This window comes from Hippoglossus stenolepis, chromosome 13, assembly GCF_022539355.2.
Source record: "Hippoglossus stenolepis isolate QCI-W04-F060 chromosome 13, HSTE1.2, whole genome shotgun sequence".
In the NCBI taxonomy this organism is placed as follows: Eukaryota; Metazoa; Chordata; class Actinopteri; order Pleuronectiformes; family Pleuronectidae; genus Hippoglossus; species Hippoglossus stenolepis.
In genome coordinates, this window is record NC_061495.1 from 2941393 (window position 1) to 2959273 (window position 17881).

Here is a 17881-nt window from a genome sequence, read left to right on the forward strand (position 1 = left end):
CTGTATCATGATTTTATATTAAAGGCCCTGCTATATCACAGGGGATTTCAGTTTTTTCTAGGGGCTCATTGGACCTCCTGCTTGGCTCTACCCAACACGAGCCAGAGCAGAGGTACGATCAGCCACAAGTGAAGACCCTATAAAGACGGCCGTGGTCGACCCATGATTTCTGAGAACTAGTGCATGAACATAATCGTGACACTTGAGGGCTCGCGGCTCAGAACGTCAACATGTCGACAGGCGTCACAGCGTGAACCCGTCACAACACGATCTCTAATTTCATTTTGCCAGAGAGATCCGATTAGAGATCATGTGATGACTTTGTTAAATCACTCAAAACCAGCACTCGCTGACAAGACGCATCACGTCTCCCTCAGAGCAGTGGGAGGTGACGGGTCACTCTGCAAACAGCTTGGGTTAAATACTGAGACTATGAGGTAATTTACATTTCATTTCAAGATTGATATCCGTTTGCAGATTTATGTAAACATGGTTATTTTTGCTCTGAAGCAAAGAGAAGTGACGAAACTGTTCAGAAGAGTATTTGTAAGAAGAATCTATATAAATAACTCTTTAGATATCATAGTGGATCCATGTATTTCATATGAATTATTGGTGAATTGTTGGGCTGCCTACCACAGCGTCAACAGGATACAAAAAACCACTGGGGAGTTTACCTCGTCTGAAAATGTTCAGATTCCAGTAGCGAGTTGACACTGATGGTAACGTGTACTGTTAGCCAGACATCAGTGGACGAGAACAATTTTTTCAGCTGTCATATACAGTCCTCTTCTCTGTCGCTCACGCACACGCACACACAGGCGACAAGAGGAGCTCTTTTCAGAGAGTGTGACAGACATTTCATTTCTCCACTTGATTGCTACACTGTTCCACCCTCCTCCTCCTCCTCCTCCTCCTCTCCAGCCTAAACACCGTGTGCTGTGACATGACAGATCCCCGGCAGCCCAGTGTTATGGCTTAGTATTGTTGTGGTTTTCTCTATTTCTCCTCCTCTTCATCTCGGGTTATTATACAAACGATGAAGCACATTTATATATATTCCCTTATATTATTGAGGGATGAATCAACGGACTCCTGGTGCACTAATGGCTGTAAAAAAGAAGATCACACAAAATGAGACAGAGCACAGGGAGAAGAGAGGTGAATCCAGTCTCTGCCTTCTGATCAGTGCCCCTGGCTGCTCAGAGCAGTGATAATGGGCACGTCAGGAGCTGCTAAAATAGGATGGGCTAACAGGAGCTTAATGGAAGATGTAGAAGGGTGGGAGACCTGTTGGGCTTCACAGCGAGCTCAGCTCAGTACCAGGTAGCGAAGGAGCAGGAATGAGGAAGCCTGACTATGTTGTCCATGAGAGACGGGACAGAAAGAGGATTTAAACATGTGAGTGGCTCTGACCGTGCACACGGAGCCGTCCGGCTGCTTCACCGGAGCTGCCAGGCAGCAGCACACAGCCATTAACAACCTGTACACTCTAATGCATGTATGTATGTGCTACATGCATTAGCATGTCAGCGATGATGAACACATGCACATACACAGTTGTCCCTGCACGTATGCTCCAGCAGCAGTTCCAGGCACAGCTTGAGGAGTCGCTAATGTTAATTAATGGGAGGCGCCGAAGCATGCAAATCCTAATTAACCCCTGAGAATGATGCTGCAAGAGCTGTGGAACAAAGCGTCTAAAATAGAATACAATTCACTTTTTCAAGACTTTGCCACCAATCCACATGTTGCAAACCACTTTGCAGATCGTTGGCAGCAGACGGCACAAGGCTGATCTTTCCGCCCTTTCGCCACCACACTGAGTGGCAGAGGATTAACAATTAATTGGCGTGATTATGTAGCTAATTAGGAAAATTAAAGAAAATCAAGGTGGGTTATGACTCAACGCACGAAGAACTAGTGAACGGAGCAGCAGAGTCGTCAGTCATCCAGTGATGTGCACAAACATCTACTTGGAAATCTGACCATGATTTGGCATCGACATGCAATTCATTGATACATTGCACTGATTAAGAAAATGTGCACGCCATCTTAAATCCACAGACGCGTGAAATGTGCCCACTAGCATAAAACTTGGGTTCAAGTGTCGCGTAGTGTCCACACTCCATCCAACTTCAGCTTGGGTGACAGCCCGTTAGTCGGCTGCGAAGCCAAGAGCACGGCACACCGCGTGCCAAATTCTTGATTTAGAATAAAAGGTGAGGAAGAAAACCAATGATTCACCAAATACTGCCCCCACAGTGAGAGTAATGAGATATGTCAGTGCCAAGGTAAGTGGCTCACCCAGCGGGAACATTGGTGGCAAAGATCATCTCCACGTTATATTCTTCTTCTCTGCTGCTGATCCAAATGAGGGAACGGATCTCATCTCCTCTGCTGCAGGTTTAGGTTTAGTTCAAGGACATGATTCCTCAAATTCTCATTACAGATACCGTTCCATTTTGATTTACCTTTGAAAATCCCACTGTCGAGTGATGCTGAACACGTGATCGATATCAGATCAATATCATCCTGATCAATGAAACTGAATCTGTGCAGTTCACAGGTGGTTTACTGCCACTGCTGCTGCGTTTGAAGTGCTCTGAAGATACATCGATTTCACTTGAGGTCATCTGCAGAATAAAAAGTGTGTAGTATCAAGTGGATCCAGTTTCATCAACTGTGATTTAGCAATTTAGAAAAACGATGAACGATGTGAAGTATTCAAACAGATCACTTGATAGAATGTTCTTGTACTTCATCCTGATTTGCTGCAGGTGAGTTTTCCATTCTGGTTACAGCTAGACGTTTTGTTAGAATCAGTAAGTAGCTCATTGCTTTGCATCCTGCAAACAACTCTGTGTCTTTTTTTCACTTCCACAGAGGCACCAAAACCAACAGAAATGCAGAGTTCCTCATAGGAATTAATGCATTAATAATAATAACATTTATATTTTTCAACTCGTCTGTTGCAGGAAGGAACTATTTCATTGTTTACTTACAAAAACTATGAACGTCTCAGCCTCCATGAAGGAGACCAGAGCTCTTCACACGTGTGCTCTGACAAACAGAGGCAAACAACCGGTAAAGGGAAGATTTGTAAAGTATTTACTTGTGTAACGTTATAAAAAATGATCAAACAGTGCTCAGAGCTGACACTGAGAGGGGGTGGCAGGGAAGCTGCACTACATAAATCAAGTCAAGCAGATGATGTGTTGGATGAAAATCTGGATCCTCCATTAGTTGAATCAGCATTAGTCGGCTTATGACAGTAATTAGGCCAGAGGGGGGAAAGCATTTATCATGGTGGAGGACACATGCTGGAGTGAGGCTGTGACTCTCCTTCAGCAGATGTCACCTCCCATTACTGCAGCTACACCTCCACACTGTCATCACACACACGTCACCGCTTCAATAATACAAGAGAATATGTGTGTATCCTGAGTCTTTCTACTGCAGTGACACTCACACATGCATCTGTGTGTGTACAGTGACTGTCGCTATAAGAAAAGACATTTTCTAGTGTTTATTTTCAAGTGTTAATTCTCACATAATCACTTCAGTTACTTCCCAACAGTCGACCCTGTATTTATTCATCTGACAGCAACAAGTCGGGTTCGTCAGTTACATAAATCGGATTTGATTTGCAGTGAATGAGGAGAATTAAGGGGCGGGGCAGCTGACCAGTAACTGGGCGGGGTTGAGTGGTCATTTGTACGAGGTAAACGTTTTTCAATAATGGATCCGCGGAGATTACTGCAGTGCTGACCACGTATTGAGCCGAGCAGTGATTTGTCACTGGGAGGTGTACAGCGCACACAGCAGCACACACACATGTGCACATCGTAAAATGTGACACACATAAACAGTGATACTGTTGCATCAGCTTCAGCAACTAGCTCAGCAACATATACACAAAACATCAAACTGCTCTGCTCTGTGCTTGGAAATGACATGAAATAGGAAATATTGCAAATAGCTGAACACCAGAGGAAATAGTTAAACTAGTCAAACGCTGATCAACAGTGTTTGTGAAGGTGTGTTCATTCAGCTTTAAGTAAATGGTTTCACTCAAGTTGAAAGAATGAAATAGTTTTTACACTTTTTCTCTATTTTACTGACACTGGACACATTTTTTCTTCACATGCACACAAGTTAAAAAGGGTGAAAATGTTTTAACTTAAAATGTCACTTTACTTCACTGACCGAGTATAAGTGTTTCAGGCTTCCAGAGCTTAAGTGTGCCTGCCACCTGGTGTGTGTGTGTGTGTGACTACGTGCACACTGGGCCAACACAAACTCAAAGAACGACGCCCTGCACTCAGCAGATTGTCAGTGACAGGCTCCGGGTGTCCATGGGAGCCTGTGAGTCACTGTCACTGAGTCACGTGTGGCACAGGCTGAATGTGACTCCCTCAACCGTGTATGCATCAGCATGAAAAAGACACATCCAGCTTTTGCACGCACACACACACACACAGACACACACACACACAGCAGCTGCAGTCTCTCATCCATCCTAGCAATCTCTCCGTGGATCTTCATCGGAAGCTTCACCCCGCCCACATCACAAGAGACTTCATCTCATCGACATTCTGCAAATCAAAACCTTTTATCAAAAGTAATAACAAAAGGAGATGATGATTTAATGACACTTGGACCAATCCACAGATTCCAATGCACCGTTGACGTGAGCCTCATCATCATCATCATCACCATCATGTTCCAGATGAGACAGATGAGGCACAGAAACAGCGTCCTGTGGAAAGCAGCGAGCCGGGGGTGTACCTGGTGAGTCACATGTGCTCTTAGCAGCAGATTGAATCCGTTTGACTCATCATCGAGCTGTGATGTCAGACTGTGGCAGCCATTCATCCAGCACCGTACATGGCTACTGATTGTGTTGCATCGTGCAGATCAACGTTCGCTGCCTCCGAGCACGTTGCACATACACACTCTGCACCACAGACAGTTTATAAAAAAGCTCTGCACATAAAGAATAAAAAGTGGTAGTATATTGTAGGACTGCTTGAGGAGGGCACACACACTTCATTTAATCGATTTAATTGATAACAGACGCGTTGTGTGATCTGCTAGTAGTGGTGGACGAGGTGGTTTATACAGAAACAGCAAAAGGATCAATCAGTGCTGTGACACAACATCAGCAGGTCAGTGTGTGTGTGTGTGTGTGTGTGTGTGTGTGTGTGTGTGTGTGTGTGTGTGTGTGTGTGTGTGTGTGTGTGTGTGTGTGTGTGTGTGTGTGTGTGTGTGTGTGTGTGTGTGTGTGTGTGTGTGTGTGCAGCTGCAACAACCCAGGGAAGAATTACCCAAATTCACAGAGTACATAATTCAAATCTGATGCTTTGGATAAAATGCCCACGGCTCCAGAGATAATTTCCATGGTTACCAAATGATTTTATGTAGATTTAGAAGATTGCTTCACTCAATGAGCACAAAGTTTGTGTTTAAATCTAATGTAGGTGGTGGGAAGTGTACTTCTGCCACTGGAATCAACCCCAACATCACGTCTCTACACGTTCTTTCAGTGGGTTTGCCTTTTTTCCACAAGGTTGTCGGTTGTTGGAAGACGAGTGGGTCTGAGTTTGATTGTTTGAGTCCACAACAAGTTCCACGTATCTCAACACCAGAGCTTCAAACAGACGCCAGCTCCTTCTGATGCTGAGGCTCAGCAGCACAGTGTTAATGCTCCGGAAACAGATCATCCCCAGAAATACTTTTTCATATTTAGATATTTAACCATATACATTATTTTGTTTATTTTTCTTGCTTCCCCCTTTCTTTCATTATAAATTACTTCTTAGTGTTGCAGTACCATGAAAAAAAATGTGGGAAAAAGAAAATGTGTATGATAATAAATTAAATAGTTAAACATACAATTATGCAAATTGGACAAAGCAATACGTTAAAAAGAGAAAATGATGAGGATGACACCGGCATATTTGTGGTAATGAAGCTAATGTAATGTCAAGTATGATTTTGTTATTCTACTGCATCTCATTTGCACTCGATTATTCGTCAACCCACGTGATGTGAGCCTGCAGATCATCTCCAGCGTCGGCGGAGATAAAAGACTTTCAACCCAAAACTTCCAAAGCCTCTGTCTCAGGGCGAAAAAGAAAATCTAATTTCTGCTTCAAATCCCAGCGATCAATCTCTCCACTCGGCCGTCAGTCTGTTATCTTCCCCCATTTGTCTGGGCTCTGTTTTGCCCCATCCATCCACACAACCACCCAATGAAGCTAACTTTCCTGACCGCCTCATCGCACAACACCGCTGCTCCCTGTCAAGCCTGAGGTCAGCTCAGGGAATGAGATGGCGTCGCCAAGATAGTGGAAAAATGTCACCCGGGAATGAAATATTGATGGACAGAAAGGCCTTGCCTGCCTCCCCCCCCCACCACCCCCGGGCGTGGAGAGAGAGCCATGCAGTCGATGGGCTACGAAGAGGAAAGCCAAAACAAACACACTAATCCGCAGGAAAGGAGACAGGCGGAGAGAGAGATGTGGGAACGCCACCATCCTGTCCCCTCTTTCCCTCGGAGGTATCCTTATCTTCTGCCTCCCTCTCAGCAAACCCCCTAATCAGATTCACTTGCACTTGGCTCGGTGCTGTTTATTGTCAGCCAGAGCCCTCCAGGTTTAACATATGATCCCCTTCTGGCAAATAAGGAATCAATGCAATGTAAATAAGCACAGAGGAAATAAATTCCAGCGTCTGGATTTGCATAACGCAAGGTAAAGCCAGGGTGAAAGATGTCAGCCTTGTTTAGAACTGTCGGCTGGATTTCTTTTTTTTAAGTCAGCTCCAGTTATAGAGAGAGACAATGGAGAGAGAAATAAGCACATTTCATCAAACACAATACCACGTGGTGCTGTTCTAGTGCATAGAAGCAGACATTTACCCAGTTCCTGCATTTCTACATTTATCCTCATCTATTTCCATTCATGGCGTGAGCGTGGGGGTATTAACAGCAGAACTCACCATTGATCCATTTGGCTTCGGGGTCGTGGACCTTGAATTCAGGTTTGAACAAATCCTCCACCAACAGTTTGGTGTCACTTCCTGATTGGCTGTCAGCTGCAAAAAAAAACAAACAAGCCATGAATTAAGTTGCGTAATAAAACATAGTTATCATATGGAGTTATTAAACTCGATTGATTTCCTGCATGCACACAGATCAAAATAAAAAATAAAGTCACCTCTTAAAACATGTGACTCAATGTTTTTACAAAAACACAGTGCAGTGCAGGAGAAGTAAGAAGATTTTCATGCTGTAGATTTTGATCCAGGTCTGTTATTGGTTGATTTTAACTGACAAAACTTTTATCATATTATATTTTGAACATAAGACTACTCTGAGGCATAACGCCTCCTGTCCTATTTTAATGGAAAGGGTGATTTTTGTTTTATTTGGCATGTCTTGCTGCATTTGTCTCATCATCTAGACCAGGGTTTTAAACACGACACTCTACCTGTGTGGCAGTTATTTAATTTAGGTTTAAAGTTTGGGTTATAAAGTTGTATTGTGTTAAAGTTAAACAGGGATATCTCATCTCTATCACTGAAAAATGAACTGTTAGCGGTCACCACTCGGCTTCCACGTTCCTTAGTCAACACGGGAAAGTGGACAGATGCTTGGCAGACAGATGCATCGAGTGTCCTTTCAAACCAGATGTTCATGAAGACACACACACACACACACACACACACACACACACACACACACACACACACACACACACACACACACACACACACAAAGATCAATGCAAATTAAAACAATGCACATGCAACAGTATTTCTTCTCACACTGACATTTCATACGTCCACTAACGTGACCATTACTTGGCTGGAAAACCATCAAGCTGTTCCAGTGGTGCCCCTGGAAATGTTTCATTTTTAATTATACGAGAGAAGGTGCCAATTGTAAGCTCCTTCTGAATTGGGCGGCTGCTGATTGTGAGCAGACCACGAGGGCCAAGTCATTTTGAATGTCAGCCATATTGGCTTTCCTTGATAACTCCACACAGAGTTTGTTTATGGAAGCGATGAAAGTCTAACCAAGCGTAGAACACACTGGGGACGAGTGCGGCTGCCTGGGCAGTGGATTGTAATGATTTCACATCCCAGCAACCCAGCGTGTCGATTCATAATTCTGAAGGCCAATATGCATTAATACTGACAAGGAAATGTGATTAGCTCCGTGGGAGAGTGTAGAGACCCCGGGTCAGTGCCCTGAGGGGTCTCACATGTCCAACAGCAGTTTACAGTGAGTATCTCGGGTTTAATAGTGGACACAGAGAAAATATTTTAAGTTTCATCATGTTTTTGTTTTGTTTTGTTTAAGTTCTGTGTCTTGTGGAACCAAACGTCCTCCATCGGTAGAACCTCGCATCATGTTTACTATAAAGTCCAGAGGTCACATTACAAAACATAACTAAAGGTCACGATGATCCACAGATGACTCATGGGGCTAGAAGCCAGAAGATGATGTAACAAACACATGGATTCTGGGAGCAGGGCGTTTGTTACCTGGTGTGAGGACGATGACAGACATGGTGATGAGGGAGCAGACCACCAGGATGACCAGCAGAGCAATGGCAATCCCTTTCCAGTTCCTCTGCGGAGGACTCCCCCCACCCAGGTCCTGCAGAGAGAGAGAGAGAGAGACAAAGGTCAGAGAGGACAATATGTATAACAAGTGTCTTTTACATTGCTTTAGTTCAATTAGGGGACACAAGAGAGAGTTAAAATTAGAACCCAGGAAGTGCAAGCCTCCACAGAACAAACCAACAATGTCTGGGTGAATCGAGGAGATCCTTCACAAGCGGCACATCCTTGTGTTTTTCAAACCCTGCAATAACGGTTCTTTTATCCCTTTACCAGCCGTTTACACTCAAGTGACATCAATAACCTTGATAACGACCTGACAGGACCTGAGGTTCAGTCAGAACTGAAGAAGCCTCTCGGATGAGAGAGGAAACATCTTCAAGTATTTAAAACCAAGTCCAGTCGCCCTCGTTTCCAGTTTGCTTGGATAACCATGACCTGGACAACGGGGAATCCTTACAGATGAGGAGAAGAATACTTCATCAATATGTCTTCCACTTTTTATCCGTCCAGGGATTCAACCTTGTGACCTGCAGCCCACTCCTCTAACCTTGAGGCCAGCTGCCCCTGGACATGCACATTCAAAGTTCGGCTTTAAAGCTGTGATTCTTACAACTTGATCAACACAACAGACACCAAATGTCATGTACAAATCTAGATATCAGTTATATCTGAAATATTGAACACTGCACACAGTGCTGGTCTTTACAGTGCCGATCAAAATGGAATTACATTGAGGTTTTATATCTTCAGTCCAATCCTTTCCCAGTTGGGGGGCTTTGCATGAGCCGTGCCCCCGGAGCAGAGCTGTTTGTGGGTGTGACAGAACCCCAGGGTTCCATCAGTCCAACCACCTGTGGAGACCAGGCCTGGTGTTAGCAATCTGAGTGACCGTTGAGTACACAGGGTTCGATGCTATCTGCGGTCAAATAGCTGTCCTGGAGAGTTTGTGAAGCTTTTCCCCTGCAACTCTGTGTCTGAGTCCTGGTATTAGAGGGTCTTAAACTGGGTCCTCCACCACATCTGCTGCCTCCGATAAGGGAATTAAGCCTCCCACCTATAAATTTCTCCACTCCACAGTTCAGCCTGGCCTCAATTACCCGTAAAACCCTGCCGGTGAAATACAGTGATTGCTGGTCACCCGGCTCCAGCTACACCCTGATTAGCAGCAGGGCAGGGACAACAAGACGACGGCCAATTAGAGCTTTGGTTTCACTTTGACCACCAAGCTTTCTTCCAGTCTTTCTCTTTAAGTGATTCTAGTGTAGTTGTGCTGAAAAGTAGCAGACAAAGTGGACCACGTCACCGTCCACGACACATTAAGCAGAATTCTGGCTCCTAATAATTGTTTTTAATCTCATTTTCAGCGAGCGTGACCCTTTTAGTAATCGGACCCGTCTTAAACACGTAGAAGAAAGTTCATTGTCACCATGACTGCGGACACATTTTACATGAGTGCAGTTGTTACATTATTCACGGCCCCCGCCGGACTCATAAGACTGATCTATTATCGGGACTTGGACCACTGCTCATCTCATTTATAGCACAAAAGGCTGCCGTGTCCTTGAGAACTGACAGCAACTTTAAATTGTTCTCGCGCCTCCATGCATGAGATTCCTTCTCGGCCTCCTCTGCACTTTCTCCTTGTCTCATTTTCTCCCCCCGATTTCCTATTTGGCCAATTTTGAGTCATCATCTTCGATTTATTGACTTAATTATGAGCAATGATAGAGAATTTTGACTATCTCAGTCTCTTCATTATTGCAGACGCAGAGAAAAGGTCCTGATGAACGAGTGGCCGACCTGAAGAAATGAGACGGCAGCTTTTTAATAATCATTAGAGGCTCATCAGAGGTGTTGTGTTCGACTGGGACCTGAAAGCTCATCACACAGCTACTTAAGAAAACACACGCAAGTAGTCAAAACATGAGCAAATCAAGAAAACATGTTCCAGATTCCAGGTCCATCCCCTTTTGTACGTGCAGCACATTTCTGTATTTGATTCTTTCTATGATTTGCAGCATGTTTGTGTATTTGGTTGTGCTACTTTGCTATTAAAGTGTTATCTGACCCTTTAAATAATATATATAAATCTGACAAATGTCTTTTCTAACCTATTAGTATGAACACATGCACATACAAGTCAAACTGGCTTTTCTTTTCCTGTGGTTTTCTCCCTAAGCAGGCAGATGTCTGACAGCTATTGTTCTGGTTAAATGCTTCGCCGTGCATACGTGTGTGTCTGTGAGGTGCATGGATATGACCAGCTGTTAACACGCATGTACCCTGTGGACTTGGATAATGTGCTTAAGTGTTCATATCCCCAGTGACTGAATAATTGCATATATCAGAGCAAAGATGTGACATAAGTGGCCCCCGATCGACTGGAAAGTAAAATGAACCAACCTGAACAAACAATGAGTTATATTCTTAAAGTATCAGAATATGCTGCTCGGCTACTCGGGATGAACGAATCAATTCCTTAATGTTCTTGCATCAGTGTAAGACCACAAATGATCATATTCTCCAAAGCCATGAATTATGACTCTCATCATATTTCAATAACTGGGCAGAAGTGGGTCATTTTTCTATCATGACATTTGGTTCAAATCCCGTTGAGCAGCAGTATCACAGCGTCAGGGTGTAACTGTACTTTGTCTACTACTGCTGCAGTGTTTGTGTTTAGGTCATAGACAGAACTAATAAAATGTTAAGGGAAGCTAAGCCTTCGTTTAGCACCACAATAATATGTGTTGGCCAACAACCTGAACCCAAGCAGACCCACAAACCACCAGCTGTGCCTGGCTGAATGCATCACAGACGTATTCTCTAGGCACAGACAGATGTGTGATGGACATTTCCTCAGTAGTTTGTTAATGCAGCCAGGACCGAAGTGCACCTGTGCCCTCCAATGCCATCCATCCATTCACAAACACACTCATGCACAGACGCCAGGGGCAATATGAGGTTCAGCGTCTTGCCCATGAATTGGGGAGACTGGAATCAAACCACTGACCTTCTGGTTAGTGAACGAGCCGCCCATGTCTGTGTGTAAGTTATTGTAGCTCCACCACCCACTGATCTCTAGCTCCTCTAAGCTAAAGGTGACCTGCCTCTGCCTTGTAACATGTTAAACATTCAGCTACTGGAAAGAGAAATCCACATCTGAATTGTGATTGACGTCTGTAAATGTGTCTGTATTAGCTACACCTCCAGTTTAGAATAGTAAAGTCAAAGACACGTCTTTCTTTTCTCCTGTGGTGAAGTGAAACGTTATCTCCACAGGCAGCTGCTCAAATCACACAAATCTCCCTCTGTCTGTATGTTTGGATCCATGTTATCGATCCTGACCAGCACTTTTATGAGCTTTCCCAGTTTCACTGTGGGCCGATGCTGCTGAACCGTACAGCTGCTATAGTGGGCTGGAATAAAATAAACCAATCAATAAAATCTGATGTTTCATCCTGTTTACATAGAGAAACTGTTTTAAATGAGATAGCAGTCAGGCTGGTGCACACGGCTCTGCTGCTCCGCTGGTTTCTGCTGCGACTGGAGAGGTCTCGCTCCACCACAGCTTCTTATTCCACATGCACGAGGGAACGTGCCCCTTCGACGGAAAACAGGAATAATTCACACGCCACAATTAGAGGCACACACACAAAATGAGAGTCTGAGCCAACTGAGGGTGGAGAGATAGTGTCTACAGATATAAGCTTCACAAATAAGCTTTGATTGATTGATTGACTGATCAAAAACCAGGTTCAAATTTGTTCTATGACTTACAAGTAGACATCAGAGGTTGGTTATGCTTCACGTCTGAGTTATGCTGCACACCTTCCCTGTAATGTCCACATATATATATATATATACCTAAAGTATGATGAATCTGATGTGTCCTAATGGAACAAGAATAAATACTACATACCCTTATTTTACTTGTTTATTTATAAAGCCCAGACAATGATAATAGAAAACCTCTTTTAATTGAACTGACACTGGGGGTAATTCTACCAGCGTCTCTCTCTCTCTCTCTCTGGGACGAATTCCATCACACTCAATCAATACAATCAATTATTCATCGAGTCAAGTAGGCCGCCGAAAAATAATGGCACACATTTGTTGTTCGGGGAGAATCGAGGAGCGTAACCGAGCGAACACTGATGATGGTGTTCAGCCATGCATGAAATCTTTCAGGACCTGCTGGTAACAATGAAATATTCAGGAGTCGACTACATTTAAAGTGAAGAGAGAAGCACAAGTTTGCCTCGTAACTTCTCTAGAAGCAGCATCTTATTCATCCATGGATAATTTACACTGCACGTCCAGTAAATTGGTGGAGATTGAGGGACAGATTTTAAAAATACTGCTCAAGAAGAAGCAGAGGTGGAATTATCCTGACTATACTAGACAATACTACATTTCCCACAATGCAACTTCATAACAGTGTATCTTGATTAAGCATCTTCTTCATTCCACATATCCACGTTGTGATAAAAGCTTTTTATGCCAGAAAAAGACCAGAACTCTGAGCTGAGATGATTTCTGTTTTTCTCACGCTTCACAAAGTTGAGCTGCTTAGAAATAACAGAGTTTTGTTTTGCTTTTTGTTTATTTATGATCCACTTCCTAGATGGTTAATACAAGTTCCTGGAAGTCCATGGCCAACAGATCCCTCTAGTTCTCCGTCTCTAGTCACTCTCTGACTCCACAGATATAAACACACAAGAACTCAGAGACACAACAAAACAACTGCACTTTCACTTTTACAAATCTCCAAATTCTCTCCAAATATTTATATAACGTCAAAACAACATCCCTGTGATAAGAATTACGTTTGAATCATTATCACTTCGAAGGTGCAGAATATCGACGTAAATCATAACAATTTAACACTTAGCATCTGGGAGCTAAGTTTTGGAAGTGCGGTAAATCAGTGGAGTCTTAAATTATTCAAGGGATATGTCTTCAGTCATTTGATATCACGTGTGGAGAAGTGGTGCACTGCAGTAAATACTCCACCCTGGTTCAAAGTCACAGCCTTTAGCTTTCAGGAAGGTTCCTATTTCGGGGAATGTGCAGGAAATTTAATGTAGAAGGGGGATTTTATTTTTTTAACAGCCACAAAACAGAGGAAGTGTACGTGTTGTTAATGTCACACAGAGGAGAGCGGCCACGCTGAAGTCCAGACTCAGTAACACAACAGTAAATATGAACCCTGCTGGCGCTGACACTGATGAGGTTGGAAATTATAACATTTTCAACGAACCATGTCTGGAAGGCTGAAAAAAAAAAGCAGTAAAGAAGTAAATACAGAGGAGAAACTTTCCTGATTGCTGCAGAGGAGTCGTACGACTTGTGCAGCCGAACCCATTTTCTGTAATCACATCATCTGTCTGGCAAAAAGCAGGAGCAGCCAACACAACTCAGAACAGCTGCATGTAAGAATGTAATGAGAGCAGCAACTAAGCTGATTCCTGTTCGACTGCAGAGACTGAAAATCATATTCATGGTGTTTACTGTATGTGGGACACTGTACATATTTTACAGTCAGTCTGCATTTTGAGCTGTGGGACTCTGAATGCTGATAATGAGGCGCTCCCTGTTTTATTATTACCATTAAAGTGACTAACAGCTGACAATCAGCGCTTCGGGGGGGGATGTATTTCCTGTGAGTCCTCGGAACAGGAGTGTTCCCCTCACGCTACTTGTGTTTTACTTTTGAGGAAGAGCCCTGCCGGTCCCCTCCTCCCCCTCAGCTGGAGACAATAAGTGACACCAGCCTGTGATTCAAAAAAACAACCGCAGATGTTCGGTGTGTATTTTGAAGAGCGTTAGGATCCCCGGTCCCTTTAGCTGCGGCCGGCTGGGATGTTTGCTGCTGGCTCCGCTGCACATGAAAACTATAGGAGATGTAAATAATAATCTAAAACACAGCCACACAGTGTTATAATGTTAAATTCTACATGTCCCCACACACACGCCTGTGCTATACTGCTTACGACTGATTTTCAAAGTGGGACAGAGCGAGGATGTAGAATTTAGAAAGCCCTCGTGCCTCCCCAGTGCGTGATGAAGATCCCTGCCATCTTCATCAAACTCCTGCTAATAAGCGTACTCCTCACAGGCTCCGCTGTGCACGCACTCATGCATGCACACCCCCCAATACGTGCGCACGCGATACTGTCAGAGGAGCCAGGCTATTTATAGAGCTGCGAGCTTACCCTCTCCTGGACTCCGACCTTGGAGAGAGTGTGACAAATGACACGCAGCATTTCGGCAGAAGCTGAGCCATTTTAACAATGACAGCAGGTCGTAGAGGGCGGGGGAAAAATATTGCCATCTGCACAGGCTCATTTTTGTTTACCCATGAAATAGCATTTCTCTGTGCCTTGTGAATCATTGACAGACGCAGCCAAAGATGTGCCGGGGTCTCGAGGCTTAACATCGGAGATTGATCCACTGGCTAATAGGAAACTGCAAGCTTAGCTGCATGTTGTCGTCTTATTGTATTTAGCATCATCAGCCTCGCCCTGAAGGACACCGCCACTGGCCTTTGGTCCTGATGAGATGATTCCCAATTAGTCCCCGTCCCTGTCTTATTGGTTTCACGTACACGAGGCTGTTTCCTCACAGCAGCGCAATGCGATCGCTGGGTATTAATAGAAATGCGGAGATTAGCCACAGAAGCAGAAGAAATACAATATTCGGCATCAGGGACAGTTCAGTAAACCCTGTTTGTGGCCAGTGCCACCATTTGCAAAGTGGTCTGAACAGTTTCTCTTTGTGAGTGTAACCTTCTAGCAGCTTTTGCAAAGGCCATATTCACAATGATCACCAATCAATTTGCTCATCCTCCCCAAAGCTGCATTTAAAAGTTTGTTAGCACTTTTAATGAAGCTTTTCACGAACCAATTTGAATAATATCTCTTGAGTAGAAAACGACGTTGACACCTCGAAGTTCGTCAAACATTTCAAACTGAATCAAAGTAGATTAGCCTTTGATGCTTTAATGGATGTTCCAATGCAAAGTGCATGTCACTCCATTTTAGTGTATTTCAATAGAGCTTTCAATGAAAGTAAGTTGAAAACCTTTCAAAATAAATAGATTAGTTGACGGTACCTGAAGTCAAAAGAGAGTTTTCAACAATTAGATTCATCTTTAATCTCATTTCATTCCATTTAAACCTCTGATTGAAGGTTATATTGTAGAATACTTCCTTCTGTCCTTGCTCACCTGTCATATGGAATAAACTGCAGCGATAAACTACCATTGCTTCTCTGTTTTTTTGCAGTAACATTCTTAGTGGGTGACAAAGTTACACATTGTTATATCAGATAAACTGCAGCTCTGCACACCTTCCTCAGGGATATGCATAATGTGGCATATTAAACAGTGATGTGAGGCCGTATCTCTGCATATCAAAGGAAATACTCCTGAACCACTGGCGAGTGCACCCCCCCCCCCCAAGCTGACTCTGCTTTCACCTCAGTCGAGCAAATGCCTCGAACAGCTGGAGCGAGGTGGAATAATGAAATACAAATAAGTGAAAAGAGAGAAGCAGTGAAAGTTGCTGTGAAACAATGAGGCGAGAAAACACAGCGGGTGAAATGTGTCAAAGCGAAGAGAAGCAGGAGTTGACGAGATTCAAACTCACCATCAAGACGATGGGAGACTTGATGGTGACTCACACGTACACAGAACTTTATTCTATACCTGCAACAAGGAAGTTATGATCTGTAATTTAGCAGGACTGTGCCAAAAGTAATTTAAATTTAGGAGCAGATCCAGGGAATATTTCTTCCTTTTCCTTTTACACATTATGACGAAGGGTGTTTTTCAATATTTTGCATTTATTTCCTATAGAGTAACTCGTGGATCCTGATGAAACCATTCAGGCATATTTGTTTGTATGCTAATGAAAACAAATTCATCTTATTCTGAAAAAAAACCAGGAGCTTTAACCGCTGTTAACTGAGCTTCTTAGCGCCTGTCACAAGACGTAATTATAACAAACATGCCCAAAGTGGATGATTACATTAAGTGAGGCGGCGAGGAGCTTCACACGCTACACGCTCGGCTCATTGGAGGATACATAACGACACGTTTTTATCTTGTACTGTAAATGTTGGATCTACATTGAGGCTGGTTGAAGGCGCGTCAACTTCAATCAGGTGGCAATTTACATAATCTAATATATATTCATTTGACAGCTGTGGGAGTTACATGTGGTGGTGGTGGGGGGGGGCTGCTGATGTGACAGGTTGTGTCGGCGTGCGATAACAAACATGATGAACGAGACACAACAACCGTTTTTACTTCTTTCTTCAACGGAATCCATGTAGTCAGCAATGTTCCAGAAAGAAAAGAGCAATCTACAATGGGAAAGACATTTTCATATTCTTTGTTGTATTTAGGTTTTCCTGATGCTGGAAGTCAGCGATGCACGAAAAAAAAGAGGTAACGACAAACAAAGGATTTAATCAGATGTATTCATTGGTGTTAGAACATCCTGGTGGAGTAATGAGCTCGACAGTATGTGAAGGACATGGGGCAATAAAGCAAATTCCATTAATCAGCTTTTTACTTAGAATTCCCCCTCCATATCCCACTGTCAAAGTCTCAGAATGCAATTAGACAGACTTCCTGGGAAAAATTACAATCCGCCGTTTCCTCCCAGTTCAAACAACAAATCTCATTTATTACAAAAGAGATAAAAAAAAAAAGTGAAAAGAAGAACCTGAGCTTGAGCCGGAGCAGCGACAGAAGCTCATCGGCACGGCGATCGATGTTTTCAGCGTGAATACAGGAAATTGTCTCTCTGTGTGTGGTCGAAACGCGGCGCTGTGTGTTTTTAATACCTATAGGGTGACATTGGAGTATTCAGCGGGCACTGGGCTATAAAATTGCCAGTTGAGAGGGAATTAGCGGGGATGGAGAGGTGGCGAGGGAAGGGCGGCTCAGCGGGGAGTCGGATGAAGAGGTGCGCCTAAGCAACTGATTTGATTGTCTCGCCGTCGGCGAGGCTCACCGCGGCGCTCCCCTCGGCGATTATGTAGATTGGTGTCTTGACAACAGAATGCAGAAAGGGGATCTGCCCACTTTGACGCACAAAGACAAAAACGAGTCTGTGTTGCAGTAACAAATAAACACACCGGCTGCGATTAATGCAGCGTGTCACACACCTCATACCTTTTAAGAGTCTTAATAAGGTTAAAGCATAAATGTTACATATCTTGGGGCTTATTC

The 17881-nt window shown here is 43.6% G+C and overlaps 1 protein-coding gene across 2 annotated transcripts in view; it reads right to left on the bottom strand.

Annotated features, from left to right (window-relative positions):
* LOC118120567 (inactive dipeptidyl peptidase 10) overlaps positions 1-17881 on the bottom strand; it is a 142303-nt gene that overhangs the window by 51008 nt on the left and 73414 nt on the right. For both annotated transcript variants that reach the window (XM_035175653.2, XM_035175654.2), the window contains exons 2-3: positions 8557-8671; positions 7006-7101 (exon numbers count right to left, since the gene is read on the bottom strand). In XM_035175653.2, coding sequence (XP_035031544.2) covers positions 7006-7101; positions 8557-8671 — 211 coding nt within the window. The remainder of the gene's footprint in view (positions 1-7005; positions 7102-8556; positions 8672-17881) is intronic.